At 40.3% G+C, this 14,099-nt stretch overlaps 2 protein-coding genes across 4 annotated transcripts in view; one reads left to right on the forward strand and one right to left on the reverse strand.

Annotated features, from left to right (window-relative positions):
- The window catches only part of SCG3 (secretogranin III), a 37,552-nt gene extending 29,849 nt beyond the window's left edge, over positions 1–7,703 (forward strand). The window contains exons 11-12 of the mRNA XM_045395462.3: positions 44–124; positions 6,109–7,703. Of these exons, the coding sequence (XP_045251397.1) occupies positions 44–124; positions 6,109–6,227 (200 nt within the window). The 3' untranslated portion in view covers positions 6,228–7,703. The remainder of the gene's footprint in view (positions 1–43; positions 125–6,108) is intronic.
- A 2,038-nt stretch (positions 7,704–9,741) lies between these two features.
- Positions 9,742–14,099, reverse strand: part of LYSMD2 (LysM domain containing 2) — a 29,500-nt gene continuing 25,142 nt past the window's right edge. For all 3 annotated transcript variants that reach the window (XM_005559567.5, XM_045395464.3, XM_015452831.4), the window contains exons 2-3: positions 11,385–11,716; positions 9,742–10,321 (exon numbers count right to left, since the gene is read on the reverse strand). In XM_005559567.5, coding sequence (XP_005559624.1) covers positions 10,279–10,321; positions 11,385–11,716 — 375 coding nt within the window. In that variant the 3' untranslated portion in view covers positions 9,742–10,278. The remainder of the gene's footprint in view (positions 10,322–11,384; positions 11,717–14,099) is intronic.

The raw sequence follows: 14,099 nt of genomic DNA on the forward strand, positions 1-14,099 counted from the left end.
GGTATTTTCTGAGTGTTTGATTTCGTTCTCTTACCTCTTCCAGGAAAAACAGAAGCCTATTTGGAAGCCATCAGAAAAAATATTGAATGGTTGAAGAAACATGACAAAAAGGGAAATAAAGAAGGTAGGACCGGGTGTGGTTGTACATTGCAAACTTCACCCATTTGTCAGGAGGTCTTTCTATATAAAAATTCCCACAATCAAATTGACTGTGCCAAAGTCTCCCCGCAGAGCCCAAAAAAGACTGAAGTCACCTCTCAGATGCAGAGGGGAACAGAACCTCCATTTCTCTTATTATTCAAATTAGCCTTTCAAGCAAAGACATTTTCTTCTGTTTTACATTTTATTATGAAAAATGTCAAGTGAACGTAGAACTAATAGTATAACGGATCCTTGTGTCTCCAGCACCCTTCTTCAATAATTATCAAATGCTGCCAGTCTTGTTTTATCTAGCCCCCCTTTCTTGGAGTATTTTAAACAAAGGCATTTTCTGAGTACATATTTCACACACCCTGCAGTCACAAAAGCAGTCACTCACTTATGTAAAGCAAACACAGAACCATGCCCCGTTCTAAGTGCCAGAGATGCCCCACCCAAGGAGTGCACAGCGTCATTAGAGCTATGGTTGGTCTTGCTCCGTGATGTCATGGATAGGTGTGTTACTGCCAAGGAGGTGAGAAGGTGGGGTGGATCTTCGTATTAGGACAGAGACAGTTGAGAGAAGGGCCACAAGAAAGCCCTTCCCGGAAAGTTAAGAATGAAGCTGCCAGGTGAGGAGAGATGGAGACAGAGGGAACACTAGGTACCAAGCCATAAAGGGACCAAGAAGAGGGGTTGTTCTAGGAACTGGAGCCATTCGTGTCCCCAGGAACACTGGATGTTTGTGGAGAAGAGTAGCAGACAGGGTTGAGAAGTGGGCAGAGGCCATGTCAGGAAGACGTTTGTGCACCCTTCAGAGGAGGTTTGTTTTAGCCAAGAGAGCCTAAATTGGGGCCTAATTTGGTTAAGAACTGAGAAATCCATCTGGCAGCAGTGTGACTACAGATTGAAAAAATAAGACCCCAGAAGGCAGGAGAGAGATAAGGAGGCAAGACAGAGATCTGGAGCAGAAATATGGGGCTGTAAACCAGGGGACAACAGAGGAAATAAAAAGGAAGGGAGGAACTCGAGAGCTATATGGAGAAGGAGGATTCTGATATGATTCCCAGGTATCTGGCCAGAGCAGTTGCAAAGTGATGCCTTCCAAAGAAACAAGTAATGCTTCTCAAACTTTAAAGTGCATCCAAATCACCTGGGGAACTTCTTAAATATCCCACTGCCCAGGTTGCGCTGCAGCACCACTAAATCAGAAATTCTGGGAACAGAGGGAGAAAGAGCTATTTTCAGCACCCTCTTAGCTTGGGTCTTCTAAGTTGAGTGTGATGGCAATAATTATCGATATTCATGCATACTTTATTTGGTTCAAAATGATTTGAATTTCCAGGCTGTCAGTTATACTAAAATTGACATGAACTGTATTTCATCAAATCTGTCATTGATTAAAAATGCACCATTGTTTTATGTGCGATTAAATTACAACATACCATCAATGACTGCAAAGACTTTAAAATTAAAATGTTCATCTTAGAATCATTGTAATACACTGTGTACCAAAATACATTCCAAAGCCATGGTAAATCGTATGGTACATCAATTTGGAGTATTTGTTACTGTTTTTACTGATTAGCATACGAATCAGACTCCTGGTCATAATCAACAACATCTTGCAATTCAGTGTTCCCATCCCAGAAATGACCAACCTGGTGAAGCATGGAACTCTGGTGCTTGCATATGGAAGGCTCTGTTAGGAAACTTCAGAATAATAGCATTGGGTTCGATGCTCCCTTTTGTCTCCGGGAAATATGCAGTATGCTCTCTTCAAGACACAAACTCTTTCTCCACTGCTCTCATATGTGCTCTGCTTGACTTGGGGTCATCTCTCAAAGCCTGTGGGGGGATCTAGGTCCTAGGGCTATGCAGTGGCTGCAGCTGTATAAGCAAGTAGAATTACTATTAGTTCTGACCTTTCTTAACCATCGTTGCCACCCTTTGTTTGGTAAGGGACTGTGTGACCTGAATCCCCTTCTCAAACCCAGGAAAGGGAGGATCCATGTGATGTGATAGTGAGGATAATGAGAAAATCTTATGTAGCCTTGAAAAAATATGCTTTTAAAAAGTGAATCACAGCCCTTCTCTCCTTTGAGCCTTACAACCTTAAAACTTCCTTTAAGGTTAGCAGGATGGCTACTAGCTTATGTCTCCTAACACCCAGCTAGGGCAGAGTTGGCATTAGACCAAAGGGCCTCTCCACTGCACTGCATAGAAAAAACTATGCCGGTTTTCCCACTGCACATAATAATAGCCACGCCATAAACATACAATTTTTCCTTTTCAAAAGAAAGCAAAATATTTGCCTGTTTGTCCATTCAAATCACTGGACCTCTGCACATATGTCTTTGGGAGTCTGCCTTTTTTTTTTTTTTTTTTTTTGAGACGGAGTCTCCCTCTGTCACCCAGGCTGGAGTGCAGTGGCGCGATCTCGGCTCACTGCAAGCTCCGCCTCCTGGGTTCACGCCATTCTCCTGTCTCAGCCTCCCAAGTAGCTGGGACTACAGGCGCCCGCCACCTTGCCCGGCTAATTTTTTGTATTTTTAGTAGAGACGGGGTTTCACCGTGTTAGCCAGGATGGTCTCGATCTCCTGACCTCGTGATCTGCCCACCGCGGCCTCCCAAAGTGCTGGGATTACAAGCATGAGCCACCGCGCCCAGCTGGGAGTCTGCCTTTTATTCCATTAAAGATGTTGACACTGCAGCCTATTCTGCAGAGCCAACATTAATGAACCAGTAATGAACAAGAAGTGCCCTTTGTGCCTTAGGGGTCAGGAATAAAGGAATCATCGCCTTAGGTGCAGTGCCCACAAAATGTATGTTCAGCTTCGTTCTCTACTTCATGCCTGAGAGAATGGGAAAAGTGAAAAACAAAAACAAAAGGGAGCATTTATTGAACATTTGCTTTGTACCTGTTAGATGTTTTATAGTCAGTACTGCAAGGCTATGGAATGGTCAATCAATGACCAGCATTCAGAACCTGACTCTACCACTACCTGAACAAGTGACCTACCCCCTCTTTTCTGTTTCTTCATCTCTGAAATGAAGATACTAATGCTTACCCATGAATATCAAAAAAACAACCCTCAACATGCTTTTTCCTATTCTCTCACTCAACACAACAATCAACACAGAAGACTTCTGTGACCAAATGTGTGGAGTTTTCTCCCCACCACCAAGCAAGCAATCAATTCTGCAGCCGACACCAGCTGGGTGTCCGCCAATTCAATTCCAACACTATCTACCTAGAGACAGCCTCAGACATCACAGGGTGAGGGCGCAGTCCCAAAGGAGTGCCCCCTCCTTCCCACCAGTTGCATGTCCAGGCCACTGGAACAGCTGGCTGACTGGCTGCAAGTTTTGGTTTCCACAGCCTCCTCTTAGGGTTCAGTTAATTTGCTAGAGTGGGTCTGGTGTGGTGGCTCACACCTGTAATCCCAGCACTTTGGGAGGCCAAGGTGGGAGGATCACTGGAGGCCAGGAGTTTGAGACCAGCCTGGTCAACATAGCGAGACCCCATCTCCACAGAAAATTTAAAAATTCACCAGGTGGGCCAGGTGCAGTGGCTCACACCTGTAATCTCAGCACTTTGGGAGGCCGAGGCAGGTGGATCACGAGGCCAGGAGTTCGAGACCATCCTGGCCAATATGGTTAACCTCCATCTCTACTAAAAATACAAATATTAGCTGGGCATGGTGGCACGTGCATGTAGTCTCAACTGCTTGGGAGGCTGAGGCAGGAGGATGGAGTGAACCCGGGAGGCAGAGCTTGCAGTGAGCCGAGAGCGCCACTGCACTCCAGCCTTGGCGACAGAGCAAGACTCCATCTCAAAAAAAAATAAAAGAATTAGCTAGGTGTGGTGGTGCACGCTTGTAGTCCCAAGCTACTCAGGAGGCTGAGGCAGGAGGATCACTTGAGCCCAGAAGTCCAAGGCTGCAGTGAGCCACGATCATACCACTGCATCCACCCTGAGTAAAAGAGTGAGACCCTGTCTAAAAAAAGAAGAAAAAGATTGCTAGAATTCAGAGAAATGCATTTACTGGCTTACTAAAAGGATATTTTAAAGGATACAAATAAACAACCAGATGAAGAGATACACAGGGCAAGGTCTGGAAGAGTCCAGAGTGCAGGAGCTTCCATCCTTGTGGAGCTGGGGTGCACTAACCTTCCGGCATGTGAATGAGTTTTTGTTCACCTTCCCGTCAGCCTCCACGTGTTCACCTATCTGGAAGCCCCTGAACCCTGTCCTCTTGGACCTTTCATGGAGACTTCATTGGATGGGCATGATTGGCAACCATGTAGGAATGTGATTGGACAGAAAGGGCATGGTCTAAACCCAGTAAGGCCTGCCTCTTTAGATTCTTCTTGACCTCTCTGTGCAGCATTCCTTCCTCCAGGGTACAGGGCAGGACTCTCTATGGATCAAGGGTCTTATAACCCACAATCAGATTAGAGTCCTGCCTTGGCCGGGTGAAAGGAGGGCAGGTCAGAGAAAGAATCTGCTTCCTGAGGCCTTCTTCTCAGGCCCAGAGTGCCCCAACATTATGACAAAGGGCTGAAACAAGGGCTATGAGAGTTATAAGCCAGGAACCATGGACACAAAAGTAGATAGATAGTTAGATGATGGATAGAAAGAAAAGAAAGAAAGAAAAGAAAGAAAGAAAGAAAGAAAGAAAGAAAGAAAGAAAGAAAGAAAGAAAGAAAGAAAGAAAGAAAGAAAGAAGGAAGGAAGGAAGGAAGGAAGGAAGGAAGGAAGGAAGGAAGGAAGGAAGGAAGGAAGGAAGGAAGGAGAAAGAGAAAGAAAGAAAGATGTCATAAGGTACAACCTCATGGGGTTTTGCGGGGAGCAATTAAGGTGATGGCTGTAAAGTGCTCAGTGCTGGGATTTCTCCTTCAATCCTCATGGCTGTCCCCTAACATGGAGCAGATGTCCTGCTTGCCGGAGAGGAAATAAGCCCTGTCTAAGCCTCACTCACTTAGTGATTGTAGAGAGGTCCTTCGTGGTTCGTTTTCCTTTCTCATAGGAGCTTAAGGACACCCAAGTGACCCAGGCTCAGATTACATTCAGGCTCGCTAAGGGTGGCTGCTAAACCACCCTTTTATACCCACTCTCCCCTTTCTCTCCTCCTTACCAATGAACAGAAAGCAGGGTTCTCTCTAGTCATTTATAGCTATAATTGCTTAATATTTAAAGGATCAAGAGAAAATGGGGGTTTTTAAAACTTTCAGCAAGGTGTCATAGGCAGCCTTCTTACCTGGAAATCTTTATTTTTGGTGGGTGTCTTGACAATTTATACAGATTTTGTTTGTTTGTTTGTTTAAGTAGGACAGAGGAACCAAAAAGAGTTTACAGTTTGGCTTTTTGCTCCTTGCATACAATTCAAATAGCATGAAATAAAGTAACTCTTAATTTGAAAAAAAAAGTGGTTTGTCACATCAACAGGGACTTAAACCTAGTGTAAGTCAGAACACCTGGTTCTGATCATAACTTTTACTACCTATGTGACCTTGAACAAGGCACTTAACCCCCAAGTGTGGTTTCTGGACCAACAGCATCGGTATCACCTGACAGCTGTTTAAAATGCATAACCTGGATCCTCACCCCAGACCTACTGAATATGACTCTGCTGTTTCCCAATAGCCCCAGGTGTTTGGTATAAACATTAAAGTTTGCAAAGCCCTGGTCGTGAGCCTATTTCCTGTTTGGTCAAATGGGGATGGTATGACTCACCTGAACATCTCACAGGGTTGTGATGAAGAGCAGATGAGATAATACATGTAAACATTACTTTATACCACAAAGTACTGCACAAATGCCACGAATTAAAATGTCTCCCAATGTGAAAAATGGAGAATGGTAATTGTGTTATCATATAAAATGCTTCTCAGTTAATGGTAATCACTGTAATGGGATTGGCCTTTCCTGATCTTTGTTCATGATGCTGTAATAATATTTTCCAGATTATGACCTTTCGAAGATGAGAGATTTCATCAACCAACAAGCTGATGCTTATGTGGAGAAAGGCATCCTTGACAAGGAAGAAGCTGAGGCCATTAAGCGCATTTATAGCAGCCTGTAAAAATGGCAAAAGATCCAGGAGTCTTTCAACTGTTTCAGAAAACATAATATAGCTTAAAACACTTCTAATTCTGTGATTAAAATTTTTTGACCCAAGGGTTATTAGAAAGTGCTGAATTTACAGTAGTTAACCTTTTACAAGTGGTTAAAACATAGCTTTCTTCCCGTAAAAACTATCTGAAAGTAAAGTTGTATGTAAGCTGAGATTTTGTATACAGAATCCTTATTTCCTCATAGACTTATATTTTATAATCAGAATATGTTGCTTTGAAAAAGCCTCTAATGGACTGACCTTAAAACTCACTGTCTCATCCACACAAGCACTCCCTGAAGAATTAAGTGGGTTCTGTTTTCAAGGTATGCCAGGTACCAAAGCACCTTGCAGAGTATGTCTATTACAGGATGTCGTTTCCACTAGCAGTTCCCTTTGGGGAGTTGAAGTAAATTCACATTTTCTCAAAGTCTCGTAGCTTTGGAGGAGCTATCTGCTTTTTTGGCTGCTCTTTTTAGCTGGCTTTTTATTAGGCCCAGTGACATAAAAAGGATCCAGGTAAATGGGTATAGGATTTGCTGGATTTACTGACAATTTCGCCCTGCTCTTAACACTTCCTATTAGTGACTTTTCAGACTTGAGTTTGCTTATAGAGATATTTATGCACTCTCTAAGAAGACAAATGAGGTCATAAACACTGCATAAAGCAAGGTAAAAATGTATGCCACATCTCAGTTATCTAAACTGGATTAGATCCAAGCCAAGGTTTCCCAACAGAGAGCAAACGGCCAGGCAGTAGGGTAGAAATCGAGATAAAAATCATTCCTTCCTTGTGATCCAAAGCTGGTAGAGCAGCTTCCCTGGAGAAAAAGGTTAATGAACTTCAGGTCCCTGCAACTCAGCCCCCACCACAAACACAGCCCTGGAAACATACAGTGGCTCAAGGTCCTCTTGAAATGTTAATAATTAATGTTCCCAAACCAGAGAATGCTTTGAAAATGTATTACTCAGTGTAAATTAATTACATACATATTTTTCTATATATTTACTTCAAATTGTAAAAATAACATAATGCTTTGTGTATTAGAGTGAAGCCAGCCGGACTTCCTGGGTCGAGTGGGGCCTAGGAGAACTTTCCTGTCTTACAAGAGGATTGTAAAATGCACCAATCGGTGCTCTGTAAAACACACCAATCAGTGCTCTGTAGCTAGCAAGAGGTTTGTAAAATACACCAATCAGCGCTCTGTAAAATGCACCAACCAGCACTCTGTAAAATGCACTAATCAGCAGGATTCTAAAAGTAGCCAATCGCAGGGAGGATTGAAAAAGGGGCACTCTGATAGGGCAAAAAGGGAACACGGGAGGGGACAAATAAGGGAATAAAAGCTGCTCACCCCAGCCAGCAGCGGCAACCTGTTCTGGTCCCCTTTCATGCTGTGGAAGCTTTGTCCCTTCGCTCTTCAAAATAAACCTTGCTACCGCTCACTCTTTGGGTCAGTGCCATCTTTAAGAACTATAACACTCACTGCAAAGGTCCTTGGCTCCATTCTTGAAGTCAGCAAGACCACAAACCCACTGGCAGGAACCAACTCTGGACACATTAGCTGTCACTGTTTCAAACAGTCTTTGACACCTGCATTGCTGTCCTGAATGCCCCTACCTGGTACCCCACCTTTTGGTGGGGACTGTGGGGGAAAGCTGTTTTCTTCTCCCATCCTCTCCAGAGAGTTGCAAAAACAAACAAAAGCCAAAGCCTGACACACACACACACACGAACTAAACTCAGTATGTTCTAGAGAAGCCAATACCCATCTGTGAGTGGGGACAGGGAACTAAAAACACCTTTGTCCAAATAACACTTGCCAAAACACAGTGAATCAGACTGTTTCCATGAGTCATCTTTGATAACATGACTGACTCCGATTCAGCCATACCCAAACAGGCTGCGTGTGCATCAGACAATAAACTGGCACTGGCTAAAGCATTTTATCCATTCACTTTTCTATAAAGAATCTAAATATGCAGTATTTTTAAAAATAAGAAATGTACTTAGGGAGTTTATTATAGTTCTCAAAGCACATTGGCATTCATTAGCTCCTATCCATAACCAAAACAAAAGGAAGATCATCAGTCCGGTTTTATGAAAGAGGAAACTGGTTCGCAAAGGGAACAAAAGCACAGGATATGCTCCAGCTCATGCAGCCAAGAAATGGTAACGTTGGGATAGAACCTAAGTTTCTTGTCTCTTAGCCCACTCCAGCGATTCTATGTGCAAGGTAGGGACTAAAGTACTCAGTCCAGAATAGTTTAACTGTGGCCACAAAGAATTCCAAGTTACTAATAACTTGAAGATGACCAACGTTTTGGCTAGAGAATGCTAAGAGAGACCTTAGGCAAGAATAAAATACTCAGAAAAAAAATGTTTTTGAGATTGTGGTCTTAATTTCAAATTTGAGCTGTTACGTCTTTTGGATTACTCTCAAATTTCAGAACATTTTATGTTAAATAGCATGATAACTACATTTTTAATGGTTCCTAGGCCACCACAGATGTTTGTTTGAACCTTTTCTTACACGCATACCTGTTTTTCTCCTCTTATTTTTTTTCATTTAGGTCTCTCTTCATCCAACTAACTCCTCACAGTTCAGGTAGTAAATACAAGAAAACAGCAAAGCATGATCAAGAGGGTACCCTATTTCAAAGATCCTATAATGTGAGAAAAAAAAGACAAGACACAGGGATTATGTACGTTAGGAACAAACAAAAAAATCAGCAAGACAAGGGCTGACAGCTACTGTTTCCCATTGATGCAGCAGTTGGTCAGTCTCAGGGGTTGGATATGTGCAGTTCTAATTCTGCAAGCTCTGATGCATTAACACCTAAGGGCACTTGTTTCTTGCTTAATGGATGAGCTGGAGAAGCACAATGAGGGAAAGAAAACAAGGGAAGATAAAAGAAAGAGACAGGAGAAAAAATAACAAAAAGAAGAAAGTGAAAGTATTTTTGCTATGCTGGGATGGGGTAGATATGGGGATTTTTTGTGGAAGCCTAAAGATTTATTGAATCTAACAGTTGAACAGAAATTGAGACCAAAACAATATTTAATTATAAATGATATATTGCTTAAAGTGTACTACTGTAATCTATACATATAATAAAGACCAATTACATTATGAGAATAAAAGTCAATTTAAATAAGTACAGGACTACCAAACACTCATAAAGTAACTTAGCAATGAAATCTAAACTAGAATTCTGCAATATAATGTCAGATTATGGTATTATTTATTTGTTCTTTTGATTTATTCCATGTTTTCACCATATCTGAATCACATTAGGTCAATGAAAATACCAAGATTACCAGTAATTGTAATTGATTTGCTTTTAGATTAGTAATACTTTTTTCAAAATTGCATTTATAATAATAAAAACCATTAAAGTGAAGAAGGAGCTGTCACCATTTAAATATATAATTTAAAAGTCAATTTTATTTTCTCATTTGTTAAAAAAATGAAGACTCAAGTTTAAAAACATAGTTTATTTTCTCATTCAGGCTTTGTAGTTTATTGTTACAAAATAGCGGACAAAATTTGGTTCTTTATATTAATAGAGAATACGTAAGACATATCGAAATATATATATAGCACTTAAGTTATAAACACACAGCAAATTCAGCATCACTTAAACAGCAACCATATTTTCACATGATCAGGATTGCATAAGGAGATAAACATTATTTTTAGCCTAAATATATAAATAGTCTTTGATGCTTTATGTCAATTAGTATTTATAAAAGCTAGTCTAAAAACTAACACCACCTACAAAAGTGATGAGCTTTAGGATACAACCTTGCCATCATGCCATAATAAAGACTTAAAATTATAGAAAGCCAGAGGGAACTAATCACTTCAGTGCAATTGCAGCAGGTAGAACTACCTAGTTATGATTTTAAGATGGACACTATAGGAATCCAGAAGGGATGTTTTTGAATCTTCAGTTGTTGGATTCTTTAAGGTCCAAACATATCTTAATTTTGGTTAGAGTTATGCCCCCAAATCACCTAACTGTGATAGAGGGAAGTTGCATAGGGACTTTCTTCATCTCTGAAAGAAAATAAATACAGCATAAATCAGTGTTTAGAACTGTATTCAGAAACCTAAAACATAAACTTATTATACAATTTAATATCCACTTGCCAAAGAAAGAATATATCAATTTAGAATATTGTACATGCCTAGAAAATTGTATGAAATGCCAATACTTAAGATATACCTTACTATCTCCATTTTATTCATATCTCAGTTATGAGAATAAATAATATCATTCATGTATTTATATTTGTCTATATTACATTTAAATATATTTTAAATCTATACTAAATTATATTCATATTTATATTTATGTTTTCTATATTTCACCTCTTTCTCAAAAGGATTTAAGGTACCAACAACAAAGGGCATATATATAATAAGATGAAAGAAATAGAAATAAAAAAATCAGGACTAAGGAAAGGAGAAGGAAACCAATGTATTAATCATAAGAAATATTATAGGAGTTGAACCCAGGTATCAATTTTAGTTGCAAGCTTCCCAGTAACCACAGCAAAAAAGGAAACAGTAGATTGTACTTTTTTGAAATCAAATCATAAAGAAAACAGGAAACCAATTCCTATAGGAGAGAGAAAAGTTTGTCCTAATATCAAATTTTAAAAACAAAGAAAAAAGCTTGCATGAGATCTTACGTAGGAAATACTCAGTAACAAATAACAGACAATGTCTTTGACAAGTTTTATAAAGATCAATATTTTACAAGTATTTTCTGTGACACTGCTTCTCTTGAACGTGTCAATGAGAGAGACGCTTTTACTTTGCTGCTATCCAGAATTGCTAGCTGGACAGTGATGCTATTAAAGAAAAGAAGCAAACTTTTTATAGTAAATAACAGATAATAACGCTGCAACAGATAAAGCCTTGTGCAGCAGGCAGCAGCTCTGTTTAGAGTTTACATGCTAAAAATGCCTTTCTAGAACTAAAATGCAGTTTTTAAAGAAAAAAAAAAAAGGAAAGGCAAGAAAGAAAAGAAGAGAGAAAAGAAAGATTTGGCCCAGCAAGGACATCTTAATAGTGATTTCTTTAGACTTTGACATTTGTACCAGGGTATTCTTACCTGCTCTCTTCTTTTAGCTTCTTGGCTGCCTGTGTTGATAACTTAATCTGCAAGTCAAGTCTCTGCAGGAAATCTCTGGCTGATACTTCCTCAGGCTGCACAGGCTGAACATCAGATTCTTGAGGAGTGGGAGGAGGGAGGTCTTCCCCGGCCACCACTGGCTCCTCTTCCTGAGAAAAACTGTTATCAACAATTTCATTTTCTGGAGAATCAATGGAGTTAAGTCCATTAAACAACAAAGGCTTCTCTGATATAACTGGGATGTTCAAAGTTTTCTTCAGAAATATACAGTCATTGGTAAACAGTTTATTGGCCCTTTTAATCTGTTCCATCTAAAACATAAAAAAGGAAACACAGAGTTACATATAACCAAGTCAACGAGTAAGGTTTAGTATATAACAACTACCAATATTCATAAGCAAAATGTACACAATGCTTTCTTGGGATCTGAGACTCTTCAATCAGGTTCGGTAATCTTCCCAGATATCTCCAGTTATTTCAAGAGATGTTGGAAAATTGTTTCCCGATTTTATAAAAGGACTAATTTTTCCCCACTATACTATTTCTACTACAAGGCAGCTTTTAATATCAGTGGACTTAAATCTCGGAAGCTTAAAAATATAAAATATTTAGCACTTAATAAATTCCATTCTTGTTTTAACATTTCTATTATCTGATTTTTTAAAAACATACCATGGCTGCTGTTTTACTTATGGAGTGCTTCCCATGTCTCTAGAACTGTGCTTAGTAAATACAGTTACTGTATGAACATGAGCTTGTTCCTTATCTCATTGATCCTTTCTCCTCATGTGTAAGACAGGAACCATCTGCTTTTCACAGGGTTATTGCAAGGATTAAATGAGAGCTTATATACCCACTCACATCAAGGAGATATATATATGAGATATATACGTATATATCAAATATATATTTGGTATGTATATATCAAAAAGATATATGAGATATATATATGAGAGAATAGATACAAATATATGTACATTCTATACATATATTCCCATATATATCTATATGGAAAGAGAGAGAGAAAGTAGTGATTAGAGTATCTGGCAGTGGATGGTACTTACTACTCTCCATTTTCCAATGAAGAAATCAAAACACAAAAGAGATGGTAGATTTGACCAAGCACATACGGCTCTTTAAACGTTTAAACTGGGATTTTTGTCTGACTCCAAAGTCCACACAACATCTGGATTAAAGTGCACAACTAATGAAACCACATTACGGGGAGCCTTTAATGCCAAATGAATTCTGAGTAAAAACAAAAAAAATTGTATTTCTACTTCAAAAAACCTGCAAAACCAACAGTCAACTAAGTGGACCCTGTTCGTCCTGCTTTGTTATAACTTGATTCCATGCAAATCATACATGTAAAGCTTTCTTTTTTCTTCTAAAGGTACTCCATTAAAGGAGTGAGATTTTTAAAAAGGATGGTCTTTTGTGTTCTAGTTTCTAGTTTAAGGAGAAAGAGAACATAAACATGGGCGGGTGCCTTTTAGAGACAAAATTAAAAACTAAAAATCCAAAGTATATCTGGTCTAGTTCAGGTTTGAGAGGGTTAATAACTTGGACACTCTGCCCATAGCAGGTTCAGGTATATGCTATTTCACCTTTAGGGCCCCTAGATCTTGCCCCCAAGCATCCAACTGCTCCATCTCTCTTAGTGCATAGGCTTCCAATGACACTAAGCCCTCCCTTGGCTCCAGAGTGAACATATGACTCATTCCTGCCCTGTGGAGCATCACAGGCTTTCGTGATAGATCACAGGCCCATGACAGAATCATTCAGACACGCAAAGAGACTTCTGCAGGGCGGTAGAGGGGAGCGTTCTCTACTGTTTTCTGCCAGAGGGAGATAGGCTGGAGATGCTGGCAGTCATCCTGGCACCTTGTGGAATCTGATGCTACAGCTACCTTAGAAGTGAGCATTTGGACTTCTGGATCACAGCCTGAAGACAGAACGTGCTCACTTCCAAGAGCCACTAAACTCCACTTGGAGTTTGTTTTTTGTTTAGGCCAATTTGAGTTAGGTTGTCTGTCACTTGTAGCTGAAAGAGCTCTTGCTGATACAGTGCCCTTTGAAATGCTTATCAGAAGGGGACTATGATTGCTGATAGTCATTGCTTCCTGGGAATAACGATGGAAGACAGAAACAGATGGGAACACCAGGATCCAAACTGCTGAGCAGAGCTAGGAACTGCAAGAGTACACTATGAATTCTTTCAGGGCAAGAACTGGTTATTGCTATAGGCTTCCTGGTCTGACACAGATCTCATATGCACTAAGTGCTCAGGATGGATGCATGGATGGATGGACAGATGGATGGATGGATGGATGAATGACTTAACACAGGTCAAAGGAGTGGGCACGGAAAATGAAGTAATCAGAAATGGGTAGTAAGTTGTCTGTTGGGCTGCTTATTCTCCTTTCAAACCCACTCTCCCCTCCCAATCCATTCCCCACTCTTCTTGGACTTGTTCTAAACCCTAGGAGGCTGACTTTTTAAGAACTGCATTACCCAGGCATCCTTGTCCTTGGAATTCCAGTTGGTTTTCCAATAGCAGCAGAACGACCTTACCATAACCAGTGGCTGCATTCCTCTCTGGTGAGAGTTCCTATCAGGAGTCCCAGATCCAAGGCTCCAGATCTTGCCAGTGTTCCCTTGGCCCTTCAGGCCTAGGGGTAATGTCTCCCTACT

The sequence above is a fragment of the Macaca fascicularis genome, chromosome 7 (genome assembly GCF_037993035.2).
Source record: "Macaca fascicularis isolate 582-1 chromosome 7, T2T-MFA8v1.1".
Classification (NCBI taxonomy): Eukaryota; Metazoa; Chordata; class Mammalia; order Primates; family Cercopithecidae; genus Macaca; species Macaca fascicularis.